At 45.1% G+C, this 25,567-nt stretch overlaps 1 protein-coding gene across 1 annotated transcript in view; it reads right to left on the minus strand.

Moving 5' to 3' along the window:
• The window catches only part of EPHA4 (EPH receptor A4), a 103,397-nt gene extending 81,400 nt beyond the window's left edge, over positions 1-21,997 (minus strand). Inside the window, exons 1-3 of the mRNA XM_065640495.1 lie at positions 21,891-21,997; positions 20,869-20,936; positions 16,433-17,096 (exon numbers count right to left, since the gene is read on the minus strand). Of these exons, the coding sequence (XP_065496567.1) occupies positions 16,433-17,096; positions 20,869-20,936; positions 21,891-21,981 (823 nt within the window). The 5' untranslated portion in view covers positions 21,982-21,997. The remainder of the gene's footprint in view (positions 1-16,432; positions 17,097-20,868; positions 20,937-21,890) is intronic.
• Positions 21,998-25,567: the final 3,570 nt, after the last annotated feature.

Raw genomic sequence — 25,567 nt, forward strand, 5'->3', positions numbered from 1 at the left:
GAGTTGAGCAATCATGTCAGTCTATAAAAGAACACTTTTAGTTTGCGATTATTTACGTGCTTCTTTCTTAACGTCCGCAAAGAGCCGCACAGGAACTCAGACAGCAGCTCGCGCCCCGTGAGGCTGTGGGCCGCGGGGCGGCTGTGGGCCGCGGGGCGGCTGTGGGCCGCGGGGTCCCTGTGGGCCGCGGGGTGGCTGTGGGCCGCGGGGCGGCTGTGGGCCGCGGGGTCCCTGTGGGCCGCGGGGTCCCTGTGGGCCGCGGGGTGGCTGTGGGCCGCGGGGTCCCTGTGGGCCGCGGGGTCCCTGTGGGCCGGTACTCGCCCAGCAGCTCAGCGCCAGCGCCACGGCACAGCCCTTCTCACCACTCCGTGCCGGCACGGTTGACCCCAGCCCTTATTTCCTGCTACTCCCGCCCTGTTGCAATGACATTCCCAGCAAGAGCTTTAAATAACAGCCTGGGGTATGAAGAGTGACTAATTCTTTACATTTCCAGTCATATGCGGTGATCTCCTCACAGGCAACAGCACTGACAAGCCCTTCCTGCAATGTTCCATTTAGCAGACATTTTTTCTGTGGGAAGGTGTTCCTAATCATCTCTCAGGGCAATTAGAAACCCAAATTATTTTTCCCTTTCTCCTCCCAGTCACCCCTGAAGTAAACCCGAGCCAGCTGTGCAGCAGAACAGGTGCTCCAGCTGCCCCCAGGGAGGACTAAAGGACCTGGGCACATGTCTCCAGGGGATGCGACTTCAGCTGAACCTGCTGGGATTTGGCAGGATTGCCCTGGAAATGAAAGCTTGGGCAGAAATGGCTGGAAGAAACTAAACAGATAAGCAAGAAAAAGTGCCCATCCCAGTGGACGGCGCAGGTGATGAGATGTCAATATGCTGCCCCTATCAGCGTTCGGTGCTTTTCAGACAGGTTGAACTGGACAGGTACGGGGGGAAAAGCCCCTTCACCCCCCTCACATGATAGAGTAGGTCTTAACATCAGGCAAAGCAGCACACTGTAAACTTGCCATATTTATTGCACTAGTATTGCAGAATAACATATTCAGACTCTGTGAGAGCATTGCAATAGTCTTTAAGTTCAGAAACTTTAAAATGTTAATACTAAAATTGGTAGGATCTCTCAGGTAAAAAAATACACCTCCAGTTTATTAAAAACTAAACCCCTGTGATCTGCCAGCACTCCCATAATTCAAAGGAATAATCCTTCTCTGCCACTTCACTAAGCTCAGGAGTTTACACTAGCAAACAAAATGAGTGTTGTAGGTTGAAGTTACTCTTTGTTCTGGTAAATAAATCCATAGCAAATTCAGGTTCAATTACAGTATTGAAATTTATGACATCTACAGTGCTGTAAAAAGTTAGTGACAAATGCCAGTTTCATACAGAAAACATGCATTAACATGCACAAGCTACAAAAAAAGAAAAATCAATTGGCTCTATACAGATGTATCAAAACATATTTTGGCAGTTTTGTACAGTCTTTTACATGTATTTGCCGATAGATTTGATTGCAGTTCTGGCTACTATGAACAACTCACTACTACAAAGAAATTCTTAGTTTGGTATACTGAAAAGTAAGATTTGCTTTACTGATACTGGTGTGTGCGCTTACATGCATATTCACAAACGCAGTCGTCGTTACTGCCGAAATTTCATTTGCATGCAAAATACCTCTGGTGCAAGTTACCAATAACATAAGGGAGCCCATGAAATGTTAAAGACTTCAAAGGATGAGAGAAAAAAACTATTTGCATTTTGGGCCTGATCCAAAGCACATTAAAGTCAAGGAGAGTCTTTCCATTGGCCACAACAGATGTTCTGGCTCAAGGAACTTTTGATGCAAGTTATTGACATAACAGTAGACCAGCAAGATTACAAAATCCACTTTCTGAAGAAACCGAAAGTTAACTTTGCTAAATGCTGATTTACCGCTTTCAGCCATGGCAGCTGCCTCTCAGCTTCTCTTGGGACAGTCCTTGCTGCTTCTCCTGCTGTCTGCAGCACATCTTTCTGCTCCAATATCCCACATTCATTCCAGGTTTTACACCTACACGTTCTTCTCTCTTGTTGATGGCTTTTAAATTCTCACTCTGCAGATACTTAACTTTGTAATAGTGTTATTTAATTCCACAAAAGGGATTTATGACATAATTACCTATAAAGGACAATACAAAAACTGCCAAAATATGTTTTGATAGATTGCTACCTATAGAGCACACAGACAGCAACTGCTTTCAGTCTTTGAAAAACTGCCAGTGGTTCTCCTAACAGAAGTAAACGGCTAGCTGCTCTCATCTATTTGAGAATAATCAGCTTAATCAATATTGCTTCAGCAATCTCTGTTCTATTCCATCAATGTTTTAGTGCAACTTTTCATTTGGCCTAAACATAATGCTGCCTTCTACACCAGGGCAGAAAAAAATCCTGTTCACATAAAGGATGGGAAGCACAATGCAGTAAAAGAAAACAAGCGACAGGACTTGCAACAGTGCAAGCATCAGGTAGAGAAATAATAGTAAGCTTATTTAAACAAGCTTGAATAATTTATTCCTTTTAGAAAGGAACAGTTTTCCTGGCATTACCCAAAAAGAAATGAACTAGCAAAAGGAACATTACTCTAGCACAAACATTATTAACAAATGCCATATCTATTCTATACGTGTCACCAATAAGCAAAAATCAAAGCCACTGTAATAGAACAAAAAATATGTACTTAGACGTAGTGTAGATTTTTCTTCTTCTCTATACCTCAAAGTCATAAGGACTCCTCATATTTCACGGTAAAAGGTTTTATTTCTTGGTTCCCACAGCTCAGGTAATGATATCGTAACTCAAAGGCGGTGCAAGGCTCGCTATAGTTGTGACCTCATAAACAATTTTAATATCCCTTCTCTGCATCCCAACAGATATAGGGCTCCACCTGAGCAGCCGATATCTCCTCAGTAGGTACTTGTTTATTCAGCTTGTAGGTGAGCACATGTGCTGCCCATTAAAACCAACCTGGATGCAAAGAGGTTTCTGTACACGTGAGGAGGCCATCTTTCATCAAGCTGAGATAAATTTGCCAAAAATTTGAGGTACGTGGGAGGGAATGCGAAATTAAGCCAAAACACAGCACAGACTCACAAAGCAAGGCACACAGCACTGCATCTGCTACAAAGATCTACTCTGGGCTTCTTGAAGCGTTAGAGACAGCGTGCTGCTTCGGAGCGATGAAAGCAGTACTGCCGCAGAGGGGGGACCCAGGCAGAAGCAGCATTTTTGCCCATCTTTCCAGGAACAGGCAGAGCTCCCCGTGGCTGCCCCGCAGCACCCCCGCTGTACCGTGTCCTTACTGGGGCTCACATAAGGAAGGGACACTAAGGCCAGTAAAACAAAGCTAGGAACCTCATGTGTAGAGCCACAATCCTTTGGAAAAGCCAGGGCCTGTTCAGTGCCACTCTGGCTCTGCGGGGCACTGAAACAAACTGATAGAAGTATCCAAGATGCCTAAAGAGGGTTCTGGTCAGCTGAAATAGCTGGTTAGTTAACTGCAGAACTGAAACGCAAGGAAAGAGCTCTAGCAGCCAAGAGACCTCTTGGGGAGAAAATGGTCACGAGACAGTGTGCTAAGTGTCTATTTCTAGGTCAGACATCAAGCGCTGCCTTTCAGCTGTAAAATGATGGTGATCCCATAGCAACTGTGCAAGAACATTTACCACAAGAGATGAGGCTGGAGACGAGCCCAGTCAGTCTGCTCCCCTGCCCCACAGGAGAATCACCTGTACTTGAACCATACTACTAGATGTCTAACTAACTTAGTCTGAAAATCCTCCAACACGGAGATTCCCCCACATCCCTAGGCGATCTGCACTGGCACTACAGATCTCTGTGATTATGAGGGTTTTTTTTCCCCTCCTCAGGTCTAGCCTAACCTTCTCTTTTTGCAATTTAAGCCCATTATTTCCTGCCCTGCTACCAGCTCCATCTTTACAGCCAACTTCTACGCACCTCTGGTTAAAGAAGAAAGGTGATAGACATTTCGAGATAACTTCAACTCTAAGCAAGTCCAAACTTTGAATTCCTTAAAGTGAGCTGGACAGTAATGCTAACATCTGCAGAAGGGATGCCTTAATCTCTTACGCCTGCATGAGGGCTACAGATCCATCAGTCAAGGTCTGGACTAGTTAAAAAGACAGTGCCTAGTATTTCAATTATTTTCTTCTGGAATAAGGCCAAAATACACTAGTTGATGTGAATAGGTAAAACAGGATCCACTACTTTCTGAAAAACCTCTGTGAGAAACAAATCGAAAAGTGCTCTCTTGAAGAAAATTTATTTCCCCTTATCACGTATACTACTTATTTGTTATCAAAGGTCTGCTTGCAAAAATCATGATTTTGAGCTCAAGGCAACAAACAATTTATTTTGAGAAACCACATACACACTGAATGAATATTCAGATACAGGAATTACAAGCTAATATAGAAAGAAGAAGCAGGTCAAACCAGCATTGGGCTACCTTGGTAGTATCTCTATAGAGCATCAGTAACGCTTACTAAAATTCATTTTAGTATGGTTCTTAAGAACATTTTTGCTAAGAACAACAACAACAAAAGAGTATCTGGAAGAGTACAGCGGATGTTCTCCAGGAACAGTTGTGAGGTCTGATTTTCTATTTCTTTGGCATGACCTGCCCATAGCCTCATCACTGTGGCTGACAATTTCCCTGTACAGAATCAGTCAGGACAGTGGCACCAGCAAGCTCAAAGTTCTCCAGACTGGAATACTCCTGGGAAACATTTAAGAGCCTTTTTCTGATACCTGCCCAGACTATGGCAAGGGAGCAGGAGAAGCTTTCATCTTTTTCATCATAAGAATCTCTAGGTAAGTTGCCAGAGTATCACATTTCCATATTCATTTCAAATTGTTTTATAATGGGCAAATTCTGCCCTCTGCTAGACTTCGACAACCCCTACTAACTGTGTCTGAGTGACATAGTTATAATATCTGACCTAATTGCATTTTAAAGCCCAAATAAGGTTCTTGCACTCTAAGCTGAGCCAGACAAGATTTTCCTTTGTCCTACCCACCATTCCCTGTGACACAATACTTCTGACATATCGCAAATTTCTGAAGAGTTATTCCTTCCAACAAGTATCTTCCTTGTTATTTAACTGGGCTGACAGGCAGTTCACCGTCACTTATGACGGAGGTGCAGAGGCAAGTGAACAGCAATTACTCAGCATTTGTTAAAACGAAGGCCTCGCCTTTAATAATTGCACAGTCACATTTCTTTGCACAGGGTCAACCAGAGCTCCGGAAGGCAGACTTGCTGATTGACACAAATATGTTTGTATTTCAAAGGGCAAACTACAAAGTCAAATAAAAGGCAGTGTTTGCACAAGAGTTAACTTAGCCATTTGGCATTCTCAAAGAGCTCAACAATCCCACGGAAAAACGTCTCTCCTTTGCTCTGCTGCAGTGCATTTTTAACTCAAACTTTAATACAGGTGTATGGAGAGGTCAAATTACCATGATCCCTGCAGAAGACTAAATGCACAACCACAAGAAAGAGGAGTTAATAGTGACCTTTAAAGAAGTCGAGCAATGCGGTGGGCAGAGCTCCTTCTCCCCAGCATCCTCCCGCAGGGAACTGGCCGCTGCTAAAAGCTTGGTGCAGGGTAGAGCTACAGGGCTCCTTGGATTGCATGGAGGGACAAACCAATGTCCAACTGAACAGGAAAGACAGAGGAGAGAAGGCCTCTTTTCTCACAGCTTCATACCTCAATTACAGTTCATCTTGAACCAAAAGGACCAGCTCTGCACAGTCACTGTCCCAAGTCACACACTGCTCTCCAGCCTGCACCGCTCTGTTAGAGTGAGGGCAGCTCCCTGCGGTGCTGATCAGACCCATGGCACATCTCTTCCAGCCTCCATCGGAGCCAGCGCTGCTCCCCTGCACCACGGACAGGGTGTCCTGTCCTGCCCTGTCCCGGCACCGGCCAGCCGCCCCCTCAGCAACGCCACGGCCACGCTCGGGCTCCTCTCCCTCCACGGCCGCCCCACGCGCTGCTGCAAGTGGCAGTGGGTGGCACACAGGATTTTGTTCTCCTTTCTCTCACAAATTGAAGTGCTCTATCTCTCCTAATGCTACAAATGGGTGTTTTCACAGTGCCCACAACCCTTTGAGCTCACTTTCCCAAGCTATTGGGTGTGTGCAATTCAAGGTTACAGAGTACATTAATTCTGGGTACATTAAAATCAGGCACTGAGCGCTTGTCTTCAAAGAGTCACAGAGAACTCTAAGGTGAATCAACTAAATGGATAAAGGATCTGCACATGAGTAGGTTCAGCCAAAAAGGATGGAAATAGTCTCGCAGGTGATTAGCAATGCACCTTAAGTCATACACATTGACTTCACCTCTTTAGTTCATTCCTTTCAACTTTCCTCCCTGCACAGACAGGCCTTTGAACCTCAAACAACGTGCGCTATCAGCCATGCCTATACATATGCATGTGTACCCAGCACTCACTAAATTGACATGTCCAGCTTCAAGTATTTTAGTCTTGTATAGATTTTTCAGAAGTCATCCAAATTTCAATCAGCATGACAGAACCGTGCCTGCGATTAGCACAGGAGGAGAGTTTCTCATCTGCCATGGGAATGACTTCAGCAACAAACTGCAAAAAAGTTGTTTTGTATTAAGTGTTACTATTGCTATTCTGAGATTAAACATCACTGGGAAGTACTCTCATTAACTGCGGAGTCCTTGATTAACGAGCAGGCAGAGCGCATATAGGGACCTGATCCTGATTTCAGCTGTCTTATTAGCTGTACCCTGGACATTTCTGATCACCACCAAAATAAATGAGGAAATCCAAGAACTAATTATGAGTGGGCAAAAATGTGTCAACCTAATAACTGTGTTGCAGTACTGCAGAGATTAAGGGGAGATTGGCAGGTGTGCAAAATGCAAACACCAAAGCCACCGAACAGAAACAGCAGAGTTCATCTACCTTCCAGCATCTCCAGTGCACAAGACCACAGGAAGCTTCCCAAGAAAGTCTCTATTTCAGAATGGCTCCAGTGCCATTTTGACTACTGTAATCACTTGTTTTAACATTGTTGGACAGAGGAGGAGCCTTCGATGCTCACCCCACTCACAAGGATGGGCAGAGGGGCTCTCTCTCCCACCAGGGCACAGACATGGAGCGCTGCCCAAAGGCTCAGTCAGAGCACAGGAGTCTGGCAGCCAGAAAGCCACGGCCAGTGTCAGAGCATCCCACCCAGAGCTCCAGGAGGGTGCTGCTGTAGGTTTGAAGGCACAGAGGCTGGAGCTGCAGACTGTGCACTAGGGAAACCAGAACCATCTTCTTCGGTTTGTTGTCAAACACAGTTGTATCTAAGCATCTGCTGCTATAGTTATCCAGCAGCCACTGCCCCCAAGCATTTCTGCGAAACAGCAGGGACTACCCACACACCCTCTTTTTAATTTGTGTTTACTTGTCTCTTGAAAAAACCCAGAGAAATCATCTACACACACCAGCAAAGTACAAAACGGAATACTCCAGCATATGAAGATGAGTTCAGGCAACTTGTGCCCCATGATTGATCTCCTGTTTCTCCCTATACTTTCCTTCTAATCCTCTCCATAATTACATGAGCTGCTTGATCTTCCTGAAGCTGTCAATTCCCCCAAAACCATTTTCAAATGGCCATCCTTGAAAGAGCCTGGGCACTGGATCAAGCTGTCTCAGCTTGATAACACCCACACTGCTATTGACGGCTCCCCTGAAACACAGGGTGCAGCTGGTGGGACCCCGAGCGAGGGCTGCCCCGACCCAGCCCCAGAGGAGGGGAAGGTATTGATCCGGTCCTTTTAACATGTTAATTTGCCCAGTGGCTGCTTCAGTCATTCCCAGGCTGGACACTTCAAAAGGAAACTGTTTTCAAAGCAGCGATGTCTTTTTCAACTGCAGAGAACACTTAAAATTGGAAAAAAAAAAAAAAATTCAAGCACCAAGTTCACAGAAGCACTGGTCGGTATTCTTCAGCTCCCCAGACAGAGATGTTTGATGTATAGAAAGACAGACTTGTTAATTAATGCTATTAAAATGTGGCCTGGCAAGGATCCTCCAGGATTTAAAATAAGAAAATCCACACCCTTTAAGTAAACACTTTAATGTAAAGATAGCCTGCATAGTATCAAAAAAAAATTCAGCCATAAACTCTTCAAGTGTTCCACTGATTTCCCTGACCATCACTTCTCAGAAGAAATGTAAAATGTAGTTAAATTTCTATACTTCAGTTTCTGTAATTCGGCAGCAACACTGGAGAACATTTTAGCCTTTCTTAGCATTGATAATAGGGAAAATAAAGCCAGTTGTTCAATCCCTTCAAGACCACTGATAACCCACAGCAAAGGCCACACAAAATCCTCAGTGTGACAGAGGCCCTATTAAAATATTTCAGAAAGCAGCAGTGTTATTGACTGACGCCTTTGCTACCAGCATACAGTCTTCGATCACTGGCTAAATACAATGTTAGGAATGGATACAATGACAGGACTTAATTAACAGTCTGTGGAAGTACTGAAATATGTTATATACACAAGATTTGCAGACAGAACAGAAATCAATTGAGTGTTTTGCATCTGTTTGTGGCTCACATGTTTCCAGTAAAACCGGAGACGAGCTGTGAAAACCAGGAGCGCTCTCCACGCTAAGGGAGATAATGAGTTGTAGCTCTGACCCACCGCGTTACCTTACTTTCAAAGATTATAGAGCCGAAAACTTGAATTTCCTTTCAAGTACACCTCTGTTTCCAAGGCCGAATCCAGCCTTGTCAGCAAGCGAGAGCTGAAGGACGAGCCTCGGCCACCGAGCTCAGCCTGCCCCTCCAGACCCAGCGAGTCCAGCCCCGGCTGCCCCCGCAGCACCAGCCGCCCCTGCAGCAGGAGGGAATTTGGGATTTGGGATGCTGCTGACCTCTAACCCCTGTGCGCAGGGGACAACAACCCCATCGGAAGCCATGGGAGAGCAGGGGGGAGCCAATTGTCAGCCTGGCATTGGCTCTGGAGTAGGCAGCATCAAACTCATTCACAGAAACAAGGCATGAAGAGACAACACCAGAAAATATTAACAAAATGGAACTTGTTTCCTTGCCATTAAATTGTTAGCTTTATGGGACTTCATGCTGAACAGTATGAAAAAATCCAATCTGCGCTGAAGCACATTAGTCTAACATCCTAATTATTGTTTACATTGCCATTTGCCTTCTATTAAGAATTGAATAATTACCCAGCGATCCATAGTTTAAAAATACAAGCAAACAGGATTATCTGGGTAATTAAGACACCGTACTGCAGCTTTGTACTGTGGCTGTACAAGTACTCACGCACACAAGCAGAAGCAATAGTTACCGATCACCTTCGTTCAAACGTTTCAGGGAGTTCCAGCACGGAAGGTGGGAAACTCATTAGAGAAAGGTGACCGATGCCTTCTGAGGAGTGTAAGGAGAGAGAAGCTGCCTTGCAGCTAGGACATGAGACCGAGTCTTGGCTCTGGTCTCATCTCAGTGGCAGACATGCTGCGTGCTTCTGGGAAAGTCACCTGCTCTTCCTCCCTCCATCCTCAGCTGCTGCAGCACCAGGGCACCCTTCCTCCTTCTCCTCCTCCTCCTCCCCCTGCCCACACCGCAGCCTCTACAGTCTGTGCTGTGCTGCACCAAGGCCCCAGGAAATACAAGGCCTGCTTCTGAGTACACCTCTTTCAGTGGGCTTGTATAGATGAATAAAAAACACCACACAAACAACCCCCAGAAAAGTAGATCAGAAAACTCAGCTCTCTAGACATGACTAAATGAGCCAAAAAACACCACCACAAAAAACACCACACGCACATACACTAACTTTACAGTATAGCTTTTCCTTTTTTTAAATCTTAATAGCCCATCCATATTGTACTTTAAACAGCATGACCTCCCCTTCTGGGTGGCTATTAGGACAAATGCAAAGTTTCTGCACGTTCCTTTGTTGTTTTAAAGAGCCTTTCCTCCATTTAATTATGCCACCAGGTTTCACACTGCGCAGTTTACTACCCCTGTGAAATTACCTTCAAGTTAAACACTAATTGGACATCCAACAAAAACTAAAACCCCCCACAACCTTGTTTTTCCTTCTGGTTTCTTATAGGATGTAGCCCCAACACAATCAAGGTCCCAATTTCATACCACTGACTTATAAAGACACAAAATGAAAAGCAGTACTTTAAAGAAATACAGTACATTCATGCAGCATGTGTTCTAACTTATATCAATAAACCTTTCAACAAACCCATTCTGAACAAGGCTGTGTTTTGGGAGCATTTAATCAGCCTCAGCTTTATTTCAAGCTAAAGGCAGTTTTAAGTAAAGAAAAGTTAAAAAGAAAAGAAAGCCATTAAAACCAAAAATAAAATATGCGTTCTTGTGCAATCACAAGGCTTGAGAAAGCAGAACTTTTCTCACAGATTATTTTATTTCGATAAATAACGACAGCAGTTCATTTGTGCGTGTTTACTCCCCTTCGCACCAAACTACAAGCCTTGGCCAAGCCCACTTCTGCAGCCAGGCGCCTGGCACTGCACCAGGGCTGAGCAGGTCCTTGACTCAACACACAGAAATGTCATGAAATGTAGCGCTTTTTCATGCACATGTGTGCACACTCTCGGAGCATGGGGGGATCCCACCTCCTGAACATGATCATCCCCCTGGCTGAGGTCGTAGCTACAGAAGGGCTTTGTGGTCACCGGTGAACATCTAGAGATGACACCCAGGAGCCTGCAGCCCCAGCAGGCGCGAGGAGCAGCACTGCCCACACCGCCAGCCCTGTTCCACAACCAGGGCCGGGGTCTCGGAGCACAGCGCTTTCCCACACACCCCCTTGAATCAAGCAAGTGGGCTGTGGAGATTGGGGAAAGAGTGACAGTCATAGTCAGGAGGAGACCCTGAGACACAAGGAGCACACTGTGCAAATATTACACTCTCTCTTAAACAAAGAGATCAAAAAAACCAAAAATCAAAACAGAATCTATTTGCATAAAATCCAAATCTTTGAGCTCTGCATAAGCAGAAGGAGATTTTGGCTGGCGTTTCCAAAGGAAGCTCTTATCTTCTTTGTGAAATGGGGAAATGGGTGTGCTACTTTGCATGAGGGTGTATACAAAAAATGTAAATGAGGAATTTGCTGCATGCAAAAGGCAAAGCGGCCGACAGCTGCCAATCCTCATTCACAGGGAGAGCTTCCTTAGTCTTCAGCAGGAGGAAAGAGAAGGGAACCAACATGTTGCTTCCCAGGGAGGAGAAGCAGGTTCTGAATATTCATAAAATGGCCATTTAGTCATTGGAGTGTTAATTGTCTCAGATTCACAAAACTGCGTGGCCTCACCTGCTCCCCACAACATATCAAAAGGATGTGGCATAAAGGAACAAAACCAGATAAGATATTTATCTCACAAGTTTGGGGGGGCTTTTTGATGCAGTCTAAAAAGACTGAAGTGTACTGCTGAGCATTTCTTTAATCACTTCTCACAAGCACAACAAGGACCAAGCTCAGTGGAGCATGTTATTAGACAGATAATAACCCTTACCCAGCCAAGATGTAAATACTGAAGTCATCTCACACAAGATCAGTTGTCTTGAGAGTTTTGGTTTGTAATTAAAAAAAAACAACACACACCACAGACACCACACAACAGAGAGGATGGTCTGTATGCCCCAAAAAAGACTACCCAGACCTGCCATGAAATTCATACCACCACAACAGCTCATCTGGCTTTGATTCTGAGGACCGTGCTTTTTACTAGTAACATGCAGAATAAGGACCAGATATTGCTCCCCTGTGTACCAGCACGGATTTTGTCAGGAATTCAGAAGGATGCAATCCCAGCCTTTCTCCAAGGGATACATGAAGGGACAATTGCTTGACAACTGTAGCTTGACTTCCAAGGGGGACGGAGGAAGAAAGCAATACAGAGCCTGCAATGATGTTTAAATGGAGATTTTGAAATGCACCATGTGGTACAAAAATCACAGAAGGAGCAACCCTTGGAAGATCTATTGAGCTACATGAGAAGGTAACATAACAAAAAAAAAAAAAAAAAAAAAAAATCACTCCTTCAGCAGAGAACCAACTAAATTCAGTTCAGACAGACTGTGTTATGGTGTCTCTCCCAGGCCCCTCCTGGTAGCTTCCATCTTCTCAGCTCCTTTTAAACATAACATGTTGAGTCTGTGCATTTTTTTCCCCTGCCAAAAATAATCAACCTGAAAAAAAAAAATCTTTCTGAAGTCTCGAGTCTGTGCAGTCTTAGTCACCCTTTTGATTACCCTTTTGTGCAGCCAGACTGTTCATCAGTGTTATTCTGACAAAAAAGTTGTCTATGACTAAAATGGGAAAGTACACACAAATTACTTCACTTCCCCACCCTTACAAAACCCACTATCCAAAAATCTTATCACAGAAAAAAAATATAATTAGACTGTACTCTTCTGATATAAACTGAACTGCTGCTCTCAGTGATCACAGCCACTCTTCAAAGCTTCCAAGATAAAAAGAATCTTATCATTCAAATTATTACTTCTTAGGGATGCTCTTATCAAAGTTTGAAGGAAAATGCTACAAACAGCCCTGATATGAAACCAGGACTGAGCCATATTTTAAATGACACTGGATTTTCTGCCAATTGGCCAATTCACAACTCAAAAAAGCAAGTGTAGATGAAGACAAAGCTGTTGGCTCTCATAACCTTTACAATATCACAGTAAAAATCTCAACTGTCTCACATATTTATACTAAATGGCAGGTCTAAAATTGAGATTTGTAATTTCACAGCATCAAAATCATCACAGATGGCTACAGTCTACTGCTTCTTTAATCTGTCTTTTCTCCCTTCCTCGTTTCCCCCCTCCTGCTTTGAGTTAAAAAGATATGCGTTTTATCATAAGGAAATCTAACTAAATCCAAACCACATTTTATTAATGTGTAACAAAACAATTTACATAACAATGATGCATACAAGTGAAGTTTAAAATTATTTTGTCTCAACTTCGCCCTGAAGCACTAATTACCTTAGCCTTGAGATGTGCCACTAGTTGGGATAGTCATGTTCCATCAACAATATTCCACATTTATGCTTTCCTAAACAGATACCCATTAACACAGGAACTTTAGAGAAGCATAAATAGTAATAAGGGAAAAAAAAAAAAACCACACACAACACACAGCAAGTTGGGGGGTTTTAGCATCACGTTCACAGCTACAAATTCAGCTGTAAGAAAAGAATCAGTGCTCACCTAATATTTCTACTGATCAGGACCAATTTTGCAGAACCACTTCTGTGATACACCTGAGAAGCTTCCCAAATAAATGTGGATTAAATACTTTACTCCTTTCCCCTCCTGCCCTGTGTATATACACACACGGATATTCAGCAAGATAATTATTGTCAATAAAGTCAGCTGGAAAAAAAAATAGCAGTCAGAGGAAGGAAAGTTTTTTTGTCATCTATTCAAACATGTCCATACCACTGGCACAATTTTTTAGCAATCCTGTTCAAGGTCAGAGAGTCATTAACTCCCCTTACAGGAACCACTTTCAATGTGAAGTGGCTTCCCATTATGCTTCCCACACACAAACCAGAAATAAGGCAAAAGCAGCTCAAGGAAAATGTACTCTTTAAAAATCAGAAGGTTGAGTGAACTTGAAGCAGCTTTTAGGGCAACCCAAGCCCCAGTTGGTCCATCCCAGCACTGGCAGCAGAGGACACGTCCCAGGACAGGGAGCTCCAACGTTTCCCATGGATCTCCCAACAAGTGCAAAGCCCCAACCCACTGGCCTAAACTATTTCTGCCCACCAAGCTTTTGTCAAACATTTAAGATCTTAATCAATCCTAACTCTGACCCTAGGATCACAGGGGAAGATGGATGAGGAAACAGACAACCTCTGACCTTTCCTTGTATTTGTCCTGCCACAGCCAACCTATTGAAAAACAATTGAGGTGGAACCTGCTGACCAGCTCCGGTCCCAGCCCGGTACCCTTTTATAGCCTTTCCCAAACTCAGAGTCTCTCCCTCCGCCCCCAATCCTCTGTACCAAAACTGCAGGAATCCTCCTCCCCTCCAAAAACCTGTCAGAGCAGAACATTTGCTGAACTATGAAGTTAAGTGGGGTATGAAAAGGGGAAGCCTCATTCAGTGGTGTTAAAGGCCAAACCGCTTTAATGGCCTCGCTGGAAACCAGAGAGCAAGCTGCATAGCTCTGGTAAACTTCATGAATTCATGAAGAGGAGCTTCCCAGTAAACTGTTCTGGCTGGAGAAAGGCAAATGCGAGAAAAAGGAAACCACAAATAACCGCTGATGAAATGGGTTTAGCGCTTTCAAATTACATGCTGGCTCGAATCCTCTCAAAATGAGTTGTACAGGCCAACTTCACTGCGGAAAGCCCAAGAGACGGAACATTTCTATCTCCTTGGTCAATATGGTATTGCCTGATCTTCCTTTACTTGGGAAACTGAGAATTGGGTTTCCCAAGCCCAAGCTTCCCCGGCTGCAGCTGAGAGCCGGCGGATAAGCTGACATCCAGCCCCAAGGTCTAGTCCAACACCACAAAAAAATAAAAACAAGAAGCATCCCACTATCACCACTGCCCACCAGTAAAACCTCAAGTGATTTCCCTTGAACAACACAGGATTTGTTAGGCAATGAGCTCATCACGTCTGGGCCACTGACACCGAAAAATGGTAGATCTGTGTCAATTGGAGTGACCCAGTACTGACCTAATAGGCCTTTAGGAGAAGGCCAAATAATCTCCATGCAATAAACCACAATGCTTTTTCCCCTCATCTACTTCCTCCTGTCACAACCCAGGCTGTAAAGGTGTTGAGAAGCTAACGAGCCATTTTAAAGTAGCAGCATCTCCCCAGCAGCACCCAATCAGTGCCACAGCCACAGGTTCACATGTTTAACAACACACAGGTTTTCAAGTTTCCATCACACAGGATGCAAAAAAAAAAAAAAAAAAAAATAAAAAAAGAAGAGTAATTTACCCCAGACAGGATGCCCTGTCATCATGCTGCTCACCTTCCAGTTCTCTCTAAAGCCCATGTTAATTTTGTTGCTGACATGGCACACTCAGGCTTTTTCCATATAGCAAAAAACACTAAAAATAAAGACTGAAGTTTATATTCAGTGCTTACCCCCACCAAAGCTTAATTTCAAAGCATAATAATGAACTCCATATTGACTGTAAATTATCATTTAAAAGAAATCAAGTAGGGCATTCAAAAGATGCTGTTCTCATGGAGTCTAGCACAAAAGCAGCTACTTGCTCTGCTATCTTTTTCTTAGTCTCAAGATGAAAAAAATGACCCAGTGAAAAAAACAACAAGAAGATGTAAAGCAAAGTCATCTGGCTCCAAAGAACCTTTTCCAAAAACAAGAGTCCAAATCCACTAAGGAATTGAGCACCTTCAGTTCAGCACCCAGCAAAAAATCAAGCCCACTGACCTGTGCAAGAAGCCATTCAAGTTTGATCTTAATTTATGCTTCCATGAGCAAGAGTTAAAAGCTAAGGCTAAAGATATTTTATTTATAAACTCTGTTCTCTCCTTTCCTAACCTTTTACTACTTCTTTTTCCAGAAAGGGGAGGTGAAAAGAACATAGGTTTTGAGGGGTTCTCTCTTTTTAGGATAATCTGTCTTTTATATAAAACTTTAATCCCCAATTCCGCAGCACACAGGATGATGTGTATGTGTGTGGGAGGGTGGGGTGGAGACTTCTAGCATTTCTAAGAGTATCCTAGCACCTCTATTATTAAGCTGACAATAGAGACCCTCTGAGAAATTAAAATATTTAACAAAGGCAGCAGTGTCAAATATCAAAGGGTTATTTAGTGGTAAAAATTTGCAACAAGTAAAACACCCAAGACTTCCCCTTTCCAAAGAGTGAAAGTAACCCAGCTAAAAATCCTGTTTCCCCCTCCCCGACTGGTTCTTACCCCACTACATTATCCAAAGCAGACTTCGCCAGAATTTCCTGTGCTTAACAAATTTCACTTCCGATAAAACTTCATAAAGATTTGTCTCTTTAAACAATGGTAGCTCGACTGCACTGTTTTGCAGTCATTCACATTTTGGCAACAATCGTGAGCCAATTCAAATCAAGGCGCCTGCTAGAAAATGCATTTCGCCTTCTGCCTGTTATGGCAGCATCATTTGTTTTGCATTATATAATTCTTAGCCTTGCCACCTGGAGCTATTGGACTTCTTCATTAAACCCCTCTGTCCCACCGCATCCCACAGGGGCTGCTAATTACTGGCTTTACTCCATTTACTCTCATCTCCGATTCAATTATGCATTCAACTAAGCCCTAATGAAGAGGACAATATGGCTCATCCTACCTTGGCATTCACCATTACGTTCTTCATAGCCGGCATTGCACAGACAGTTGCCAATGGGCACCAGCCATTCGCCATCTGCCCCACAGTACATTTTTGGCACGTCCTTCTCTTCCGAGTTGTTGACACAGGAGCCACGAACCTCCACCAGAGAGGATGTATCAGCCCCGGTAATGGTGTCTGGAAACTGTGCCAGGTTTCGGACTGTCAAGGGACACTTCTTATAGAAGACCCGAACAGACACCAAAGCAATGCAGGCACCGACGTCCTGAAACGCCAAGTAAAACCCTTTCTTGCTGAGTGGTCCCACATCCCGTATCTCTGTATTCAGCTTCATGATCCTGTCACCAATGTCCACCTGGGTGAAGCTCTCATCAGCAGCAATGGTGTCGATCTTGGCAAACTGGCTCTCTCGTATAAAACGCTCCTTATCATTGTTTGATTCATAGTAATAAAGGTTGAAAGTCTCTTTGCAAGTTCCCATGACACCTGGCAGGCTGTTGCAGTCTCTTAGTGTGAACTTGATTTCAATATATACCCTCTGAGCCCCCTCACGGGGAATCCAATCAGTTCGTAACCAATTATTCTGGCTGGGCTCCATCACATTGCAGACTTGATAGGTGCGGATCGGAGTGTTCTTCTCATCCATAATGCTTACTTCCTCCCACTGCAAAGAGGGGAAAGGGAAGAAAAATCCATCAGTCTTAAAAGGAACAACAGAGGTTGCCAGCAAACATAATCTGAACTTCCACTACTAACATGGAGACTGTATTTTTTCCAGGGAAATGATAGGTAAGAAAACATCATCAGTTCACCAGCAACACTGCCATAATTTCGCAATCCAAACAAAATTTCTCATTAGTGGGAAGGTGGGAAAAGGAATATTACACATCTTGTCCTAGAAGAAATGTCAGGAAATAACAAAATTCATATTCTCAAAAACCCCAAAGGTTAGCAGAGAGGATGAGTGCTGAAAGATCAGGGTAGCAGCATGCTTCAAAAGTCTTACACTCTTCACATGAGGTTCAGGCAACTTCAGAAGTGCCAAACTAACAGGCAACATAATTATGAAATAACAACAATCCAAGGAAAGTATGGAAAGAAGAGATTTGGCTCTAATTCAGTAGTTCAGCATGATGAACTTACAAAGGGAAAGCAAGCATAACCAACAGTTTAAAAAAAAAGTTTTAAAAGATTATCGTAGACAGAAGAAAGTTTATCACAGTGCTCTCCTGGTAGGGAGAGAGGGGGATGTAGGGGCGTTAGGGTAAGACATCTTTCCAGGAAAAACCTCATAGCACTTCAGTGTCAGAAAAATCCTTCTTTAAAAAGAAAAAAATAATAGATTAGATAATGATATACTCTCTGGGTTTGCAGGCGATACAATGAAGCATATAAAATTACCCTTGGAAAACAGCAGTAACTTTAAAGAAACTTCCCAGAAGTGCTTTTCAGAACTACTGAAGCTGTGGCTTTGATAAACAGAAGCCTTCTTAACATTAGGGGCTTCTTGCATAATATCCAGCATTCCTCAAGGATTGCTCTTATGCAAGTGATTTTTCTTAAGATTCCAGCTTAGCTGAATCCATTTATAGAATGACAGTAGTTAGTACCATGAGCCACTAGGAGCAGAAAGAATAATACTTTATTTGCTGCCTAGAGATAACTGCAAATTAAAGTGAAGGAGAAGGGGGAAATCAATAGTCAGCACGTCACTCCTTTTCACAGAAAAGGAAAAAATAAATCTTAAAAAGTCATCTATCAATGTAAAGTATAACGCAGTGTTATTAAGAAGACAGAGTTGTTTTAATTTACAGCTGCTACAGAGCTAGTTTACTGTTACAATACTGTCTTTATGATCCATCACTTTCCATTCTGCTTATCTTCAGACTGTCTACGCTACCTATATTGTGTGTGGTACAAGAGAAAGGAAGAAGCAGAGGGAAATAATACTTGTTGATGGGATTTCCTTTAGTACATTTATACAATGGAGGATGCTGCTAGAGGATTCAATAACGAGACCGCTGAGGTCAACGGACAGACTGCAGCTGAATTCACCAAGTTTCGGACCAAGTTCTCAACATGTCCCTGTCTCCTGACAAACAGGCAAATAGATTAAGCTGGGTTTCTTCTTTCTTAAACACATACACAAAACAAACTTCAGTGCATCCTACTGCCAGGGCTGAAGTTAACTACAGCCCCAAGTTTCCAGCCACTGTAAATTATTTGTAATGCTAAGTACGTGGTCAAAGCTGTAACTTTTTGCTTTCAACCTAAAATTAACTTTTAGAATGCAACTCTTCCCACAGTTTAATGATGCAGAGTAAAACATTCTGAGCACAAAACTTGCTTTTGAACTGTGAAATGCAAGAGTAAATCATTAATTACATTTATAATGTAATTCATTAATTCCGCCAGGGCTACCGTATATTTGATTACTGCTAGTCACTGCTAAATGCCTATGTTTATCTCCAGCCCTTCTTATCCACACAACTGTCCCACCTCAGGAACTGCATGGCATAGCTCTAGAAAAATACCTTTTGTAATAGACAGTAAGGTGTTCACAGTTAAAGAAAAACTAGCACTGAAGGACAGAATGTCCCCAGGAAGATGAAGGAGGAATCCATTTCTGCTGCTTGAAATAAAACTGCAGCATATGAAGTTAAAATAAATGCTTTCCAAGCACTGTATCTCAGAGACAGACCATGTACTCTTAAATTTTTCACTACTGGCTTAAAAATAGAACACACATATGTAGGCTTAGTGAAATAAGTCACGTTCACAATAAGAGCACACATTCCCTTCTCAAGCTTGCATGGTGCTTTTGGAGAAAACATGGGGGAAAAGGGAGAATCCAACAGCTGTTAATAATATACAGCTGTCCTCTGATCATCAATTCTACTACTGACGACTTAGAACTTGTATTTTAGGTGCTATTTTAATATACAGCATAGGTATCTCTCAGAGAGCCATATGAAAGACCCTGTCTCATTAACTGAGCTTTCCAGGGCATAGAATTAACAAGGAAGCTCGACTCTCACCAAGATAGAGCTGTACCTTTCCACACCGTCAAAAGCTGAGGGCAATTGCCTGTGATCAGCAGGGAATGTGCATGTCTGCACTGCCACAGGCCTGCCAATCAGTTCCCCACTCTTTGAAAAACCCGAGTTTCGGGGGAGAGCAGGACTGTAGTCAAATTCACCCAGAACAACAATGGGGGAGCAAAACAATCCCCCATTCTCCCATGTTATGGTTATTCAGAGCTTATGCATAATGCATTACCGGCCAACGCAACCTCGGATTCTTTCCGCCCACTGCTGTTTCCTTAGCTCTGCTTCTTCTAATTACCACCGGGAATGCACACAAAAAAGTAAATTTGTAGTTTTCCTGAAGAATCCAGTGCTTTGTTGTGCTCAGGTCTCGATCTTCCAGCACTTTTACTTTTCAATCAGTTTGGCTTAGCTACTACTGCTTAAGCATATTAAGCTGCTTTACTCATTTAATATTAAAAGGATTTGAGGGTAGGTTTTATATATATATATTAATGTTTAGTGTGCGTTGTTGGCATTTTTCTTTAATTGTTCACTTTAAGAAACAAAAAGCCTTTGTAACCCCTTATTAAAAAAAATGCCAAGAGATCCCAGCAGCTGTGAAGTCCACCGTTCTCAGGAGTTTCCCACAGAGGCCTTGGGTGCCCTGCAGGATGGGGCACAGGTGAGGGAGCAGCAAGGTGCCCGTTCACTAATATGAACCTAAATTAGTAGAGATACCTTGCCAGCAGCTCACTTAGCCAAGGGGTTCTAAGCCCCAGCGATGGATGTGTGAATTTCTTAATGTCATTACATCACCATCAGGCAGTGATTTCAAACAATCTTCTCTTACAATTGTCTCTTTGAAAAGTACATAAAAAGAAACTCCAAGGAATTACTATCGAGCATGGGGTGCTTCAGTTTATCTGTTCAGAGACCAAAACAAATTATGTTTACACTCTGAAATAGGACAACTGGCCCGTCACGCCAGAAGGTCTGTCTTGTATATTGATCCATATTCCTTCATCCAGAATGAGAACAGCAATTGCCCTGAACATCTCCCAGCTGAAACGGCTCATAGATACAATAATTACAGTCAAGAATGCCAGTTCAGTTGCCAGATCACATTTCTTGTTGGTATTTCAGTTTTAAATAGGCACCTAAGCCCATGCCTCAACCAATCTCCTAATTCTGAAACCTCTTTTCTGCCCTTTTGGTTTCTACTTCTTCCATGACAGAACTATCCAAAGGGAGTATAGAGTTTCTCCAACAAAGAGTAATTCACTTGGTAAGCCAGGGAAGAAATCTGACCTCTTCACCACAATCAACAATAATCGAGCCATTAGGACTCTCTGAAAGTTACTAATCATCCCCTTTACCCTTTTGATCAGATAGCGGTTTAAAACTTACCCCTCCTTCCAGGGGACTTGCTATCCACCCCAGCTCTCCCTGAACTGATCTGGAATCCAGCAAGGTAACTGCAGAAAGGTACAAATAAAATAGATTAAATTCCAGCTGCCAAAAGGCAATATGAAAATAAATCGTTTACCTGAGCGTTTCCATATGTGTGGAGCACGATCGCATCCACCTTCAACTTGAAATGAAATGTTATTTCCGACTGCGCCAATACCTTACATAATTTGAAAGTCAGTTTTAGATCTGAGGAATCGCACGTTCATTCCTTCGCGCGTTAAAGCCGCTCAGAGGGCGCGGAGGGAACAGCGAACCCGCCGGCGCATCTGGCAGCGGCACCGCAGGGCGCTCCCGCTTTACCGGCTGCCCGGTACGGCTGCGCTCCGCAGCGCCGGGTACGCGGCGTGTCCCGCCGGCCGCCACGGCCGCAGCCGCACGCTGGCGATGAGTGGAAAACTGCTTACTGGGAGCTCGGGAGCCGCCCGGTCCCGGCCGGGAGCGGGGCCGGGCACCGAGACACCTCGCGGGGGACTCCCCGACGGGACCGGCGCCTCCCGCCCGCCCGGCTGCACAGCGGGACGGCCGCGGGCTTCCCCCGCCGAACCGTCCCACGGGACGGGCTGCAGCACGGCCCCGGGGAACGGCGCGGAGCCGCCGAGAGCTCCCGGGAGAACCGGTTTAATGAGCCGCCCTCCCGGCCCGCGGCCGCCCCGGCGCCGCTCGCGGGAGCGCTGCAGCCCCGCGGGCCGGCCCGAGCGAGGGGACCGGCGGCGGCGCGGGGAAGGCGGGGGCCGCTCCGCCCCGCGACACCTGCGCTGCCGCTGCGGGCGGCCCCCCGGAGCGCCGCTCGGGCCAGGCAGCGGCTGCCGGACGCCCAGGCACCGGCGGGGCAGCGCGGTCCCGGCGGCGAGGGGAGAAGCGATGAGGCTCCGCCGCACGCCCGGGGACACCGAACTTTTCCCCCGGCGCCCCGCCAAGGGAACGCGGAGCCCGACCGCGGGACGAGCGCGGCGCCTCACCTTCGTTGGCGGGATAGACCCGGGAGCCGGTGACGGCCCCGCAGACACCGACGAGGAGCGGGAGGAGGGCGCAGAACGGGACCCCGGCCATGCCGCCGCCGCTCCGGCCGCTCTATCCCAGTGGAATAACTGCCTACATGGGGCGCGCGGCGGGCGATAGACATTGCCAAGGGGGCGGGGCGCCGCCTGCCCGTCACACACCTCCGCCAATCGCCGCCCGCCCCGCGCCGTGCGCCCCGCCCCTGCCGCCCGGCGGCGCGGAGCTGGCAGCGGGGCCGGCGCCGCGGCGGGGGGCGGAGGGGCCGCGGCGCCCCGGGCCGGCACGCCGTAGCAAGCGGCCGCGGTCCCGCCGCGAGGAGGACGCTCCGCGGGGGTCTTTAACATTAACAGCGTCCGAACGCACACACAACAAAAAAACAGAAAAGGAAAAAGAGAAAAAGTTAAAAAAAAAAAAAAAAAAGCTTGGGAGTAGCCCTCCCGCTCTCCCCCGGTGCCGCGGAGCGGCGGGAGCAGCCGCAGGCGCGCCCGCAAACGGACGTTCCGCGCACCGAGCCCGGGCGGCCCCAGGTCCCGGGAGCCTCCCGCCGCCCCGGCGCGCGCCACCGTTGAGCAACAGCGCCACCTGGCGGGGGCCAGGCGCCCCTCGGTGCCCCGGGTGCGGGAGGCGCCGGGCTGGGCGGCCCGGGCACCGCCGGGCAGCGGTGGGAGAAGCGGGCAGCTCGGCCGGACCCGCAGCAACTCCCGGCGGAGCTTCCCCGGCCACAGCGGCAGAGGACGAGCCCCCCGTTTACTACGAAAGTGCAAATCGTTAACGCTTTTATGCACAAGGGCAGCAGCCCGGGGGGGTGGCTTAGAAAAAAGCCACGGTCCGGAGTGACTCCCTCCGAACGCTGAGCACACGCTCATGCACACAGCCCTATTCCACACCTATAAATGGAACATATACACAGGAACATCCCCACGATTCTAAGCAGCTGTGCCCCGAATAGCACCTGCGTTGCCTGATGTCTTTACAGTAACAGAAAGGATGTTAATTTTAACAAGAAGTATGAGGTTGCATTCTTACTTTGCTTTGAACGCTTTCACTATGAGACATAACGAAACAAACAAACCACCCTACATGCATATTTACAATAAATCCATGGTTTTCTAAAAGTCCGCTAAGCCCTCGGTGTGTCAGGCAGTGTTATCTTGGCAGACACCGTCCTTAAACAGCCCATATTAACAAAGCTGCCCCCAGGCCTGCCTGTCACCGGCCGCCTCCCAGAGCAGCGCGGAGGGAGCTGGGGGGTGACCGAGCTCCGGCGGGACAGTTGCCGCCGCCCCCCAAACCCTGCCGGGCCGTTCGGCAACGCTGCGGGAAACACCCTGCGCTGCTTCGGCTTCGAAAAGCTTCACAAACGCCACTTTGTGAGGCGCCTCCAGCTCCCGGGCACTGAAACCTCCCGTGGTTTTCACCGGAGACACTTGGCGGTGGCGCTGCCTCAGTTCCCCCAGATGAGCAGGGCGGTAATAAACCCATTCACCTGTGGCTGCAGCTCCTTCTGTCCCTGCACCCGGGCATGCTGTCCCCTCGGCTGGGGACAAAACCCTGTGGCAGCAAACCCGGCAGCGGTGCGTGTGCCCGGGCAGCCGCAGCATCGCTCCCCGCGCAGGACACAAATCCTGCCCGGCTGCTGCATCCCAACAACAGCCCGGCTGCTGCATCCCAACAACACCCCGGCTGCCGCATCCCAACAACAGCCCGGCTACAGGGAATCGCACCCAAACTCTCTAGAGAGTTTGCTTCTGTCTGGGGTAAAACGGATTTTTGCCACATTAACTTCAGTATAAGCACAGAGACCCTATAGAAGCCCGATTAAAAAAAGTATATTTTGAATACATTTTGAAGCTCGACTAACAGTTGTGTGCAACAGGAAACTGCCTCTCGTGAATCAGTTGTTTTCTCTTTAAGTCACTCTACTTTTTCCCAGATTCAAATATCTGTAAAACATCATACTGACGAACACAGTTTTACTAGTACTTCTTCGCTTCAAAATATAGAGTATCTTTCACCTGTTTTAATTTTAGGTCAAGATCTAGATGGGATACCTGGGTTTTTTTGTTTGTAAAATAGCTTTAAAAGGTTTATTAACACAATATTTACAATGAGGTTTCTGTAGTCTGAGGCTCAGATTGTTCTCCTTTGCCTTGAACATTTATTTTGGAGCACCCACTGGCAGAACCTTAGAGATTACTCTGCAAAGACAGCTGGTGTATTTTTCTCTTTCTGTAGAAAATAAATCTTTTAAGCGGCTGCTTGGATAATGGAAGTTTGAAAACAGCGTAGCACAGTCAGTGCAACTGTTAAAACTTGTACTTCCTGACTTTAACTATCTACAAGAATTCTTGGCCTAATGAGGAGGAAGAAAAGGATTAGTTCCTTTTTTATTATTTACACAAAAATACAGGTAGTCCTCAATTAAAGCAATTTGAGTGTTCTTGTTTTCACATCTTTGATGTATCTGACAGATCTACTGTAATTCACAACAAACTTTATGGGAATAGTGGAGCATCAAAATGTCTTGGTTTTTTAACTGAGGTTATTTTTGTTACAATGCCAGAAAAGTCACTTGTCATTAAAAAAATTAAATACTTTGAAACCTTAGAAATATTTTTATTATATTAATGCAATATTAATTTGTTTTAAAAATTCACATAAAATAAACACAGACTGTAAAAAGGGCCTGCAAATGTCATAAACTAAAATGTTCACAATTCTACCAAATCCACTACATTTTGGCTTCAATAAAGGGGTTTTTTTAAGAAGTCTTGCCAAAATAATCACAATTTCCTTACTTTGTGTCATTTCAACGGATCGTAAAAGCCCAGCTTGGTTTTAGCAGATGTCATTGATACTTGGACTAAATTCTTTCCTCAGCTTCAGCAAGGGACTCCACGTTACAACAAAGTACCTGACGTTAAAAATTATTCCTTGAAATTTTGTTACAGCTGTTGGATTTGTTACATTTTTCTTAACTGCCTATTAACTGAGCAGCCTGCGCTGCTGCCAACCTGCCGGCTTATATTATTGTAACTCACTATCAGGAGCGATTTGGCTTTGACGGAAAATAATCATGTTTGCAGCATAATCAAGTTTACACCATTTAAATGGTCAGTTTAATACAGCTCAAAAAAGCACTGGCAGTGTCTCTTATATTTGTCTCAGATCTTGTATTTGTCTCAGCTCCTTAGCGAAACTATATTCACTTGCAGCACACACTGCAATAATTACAACAATGTGTTAAACGTTTGATCCTGTCTGTTTCACAGAGGTCAACCCCAGCTGAATTATTTAGGGAGCTGTTTATAGGACTCACATGGCATAGACAAACAGGTACATGAACACACAAACACAGAATTTTTGAGAAACTGTAAATCATCTTGAAATGTAACAATTGAAAGATTGTTGTATTTCCCACTAATTTACAATTCGTTTTCCTCTTATTTTAGAACTCCAAGGAAATATGTCAATATACCAATAGTTGGGCATTGGTACACATGATTTGTCTTGGATGCATTTCTGGAAGTAATATAATTTCTAATGGAGCATTCTGAATAGTTATTAAGTGTCTCTTACACAAACAAACACTTATATACATGTATATGTATATGCTTTACATTTTCTCCAATCATAA

This window comes from Caloenas nicobarica, chromosome 8 (assembly GCF_036013445.1).
Source record: "Caloenas nicobarica isolate bCalNic1 chromosome 8, bCalNic1.hap1, whole genome shotgun sequence".
NCBI lineage: Eukaryota > Metazoa > Chordata > Aves > Columbiformes > Columbidae > Caloenas > Caloenas nicobarica.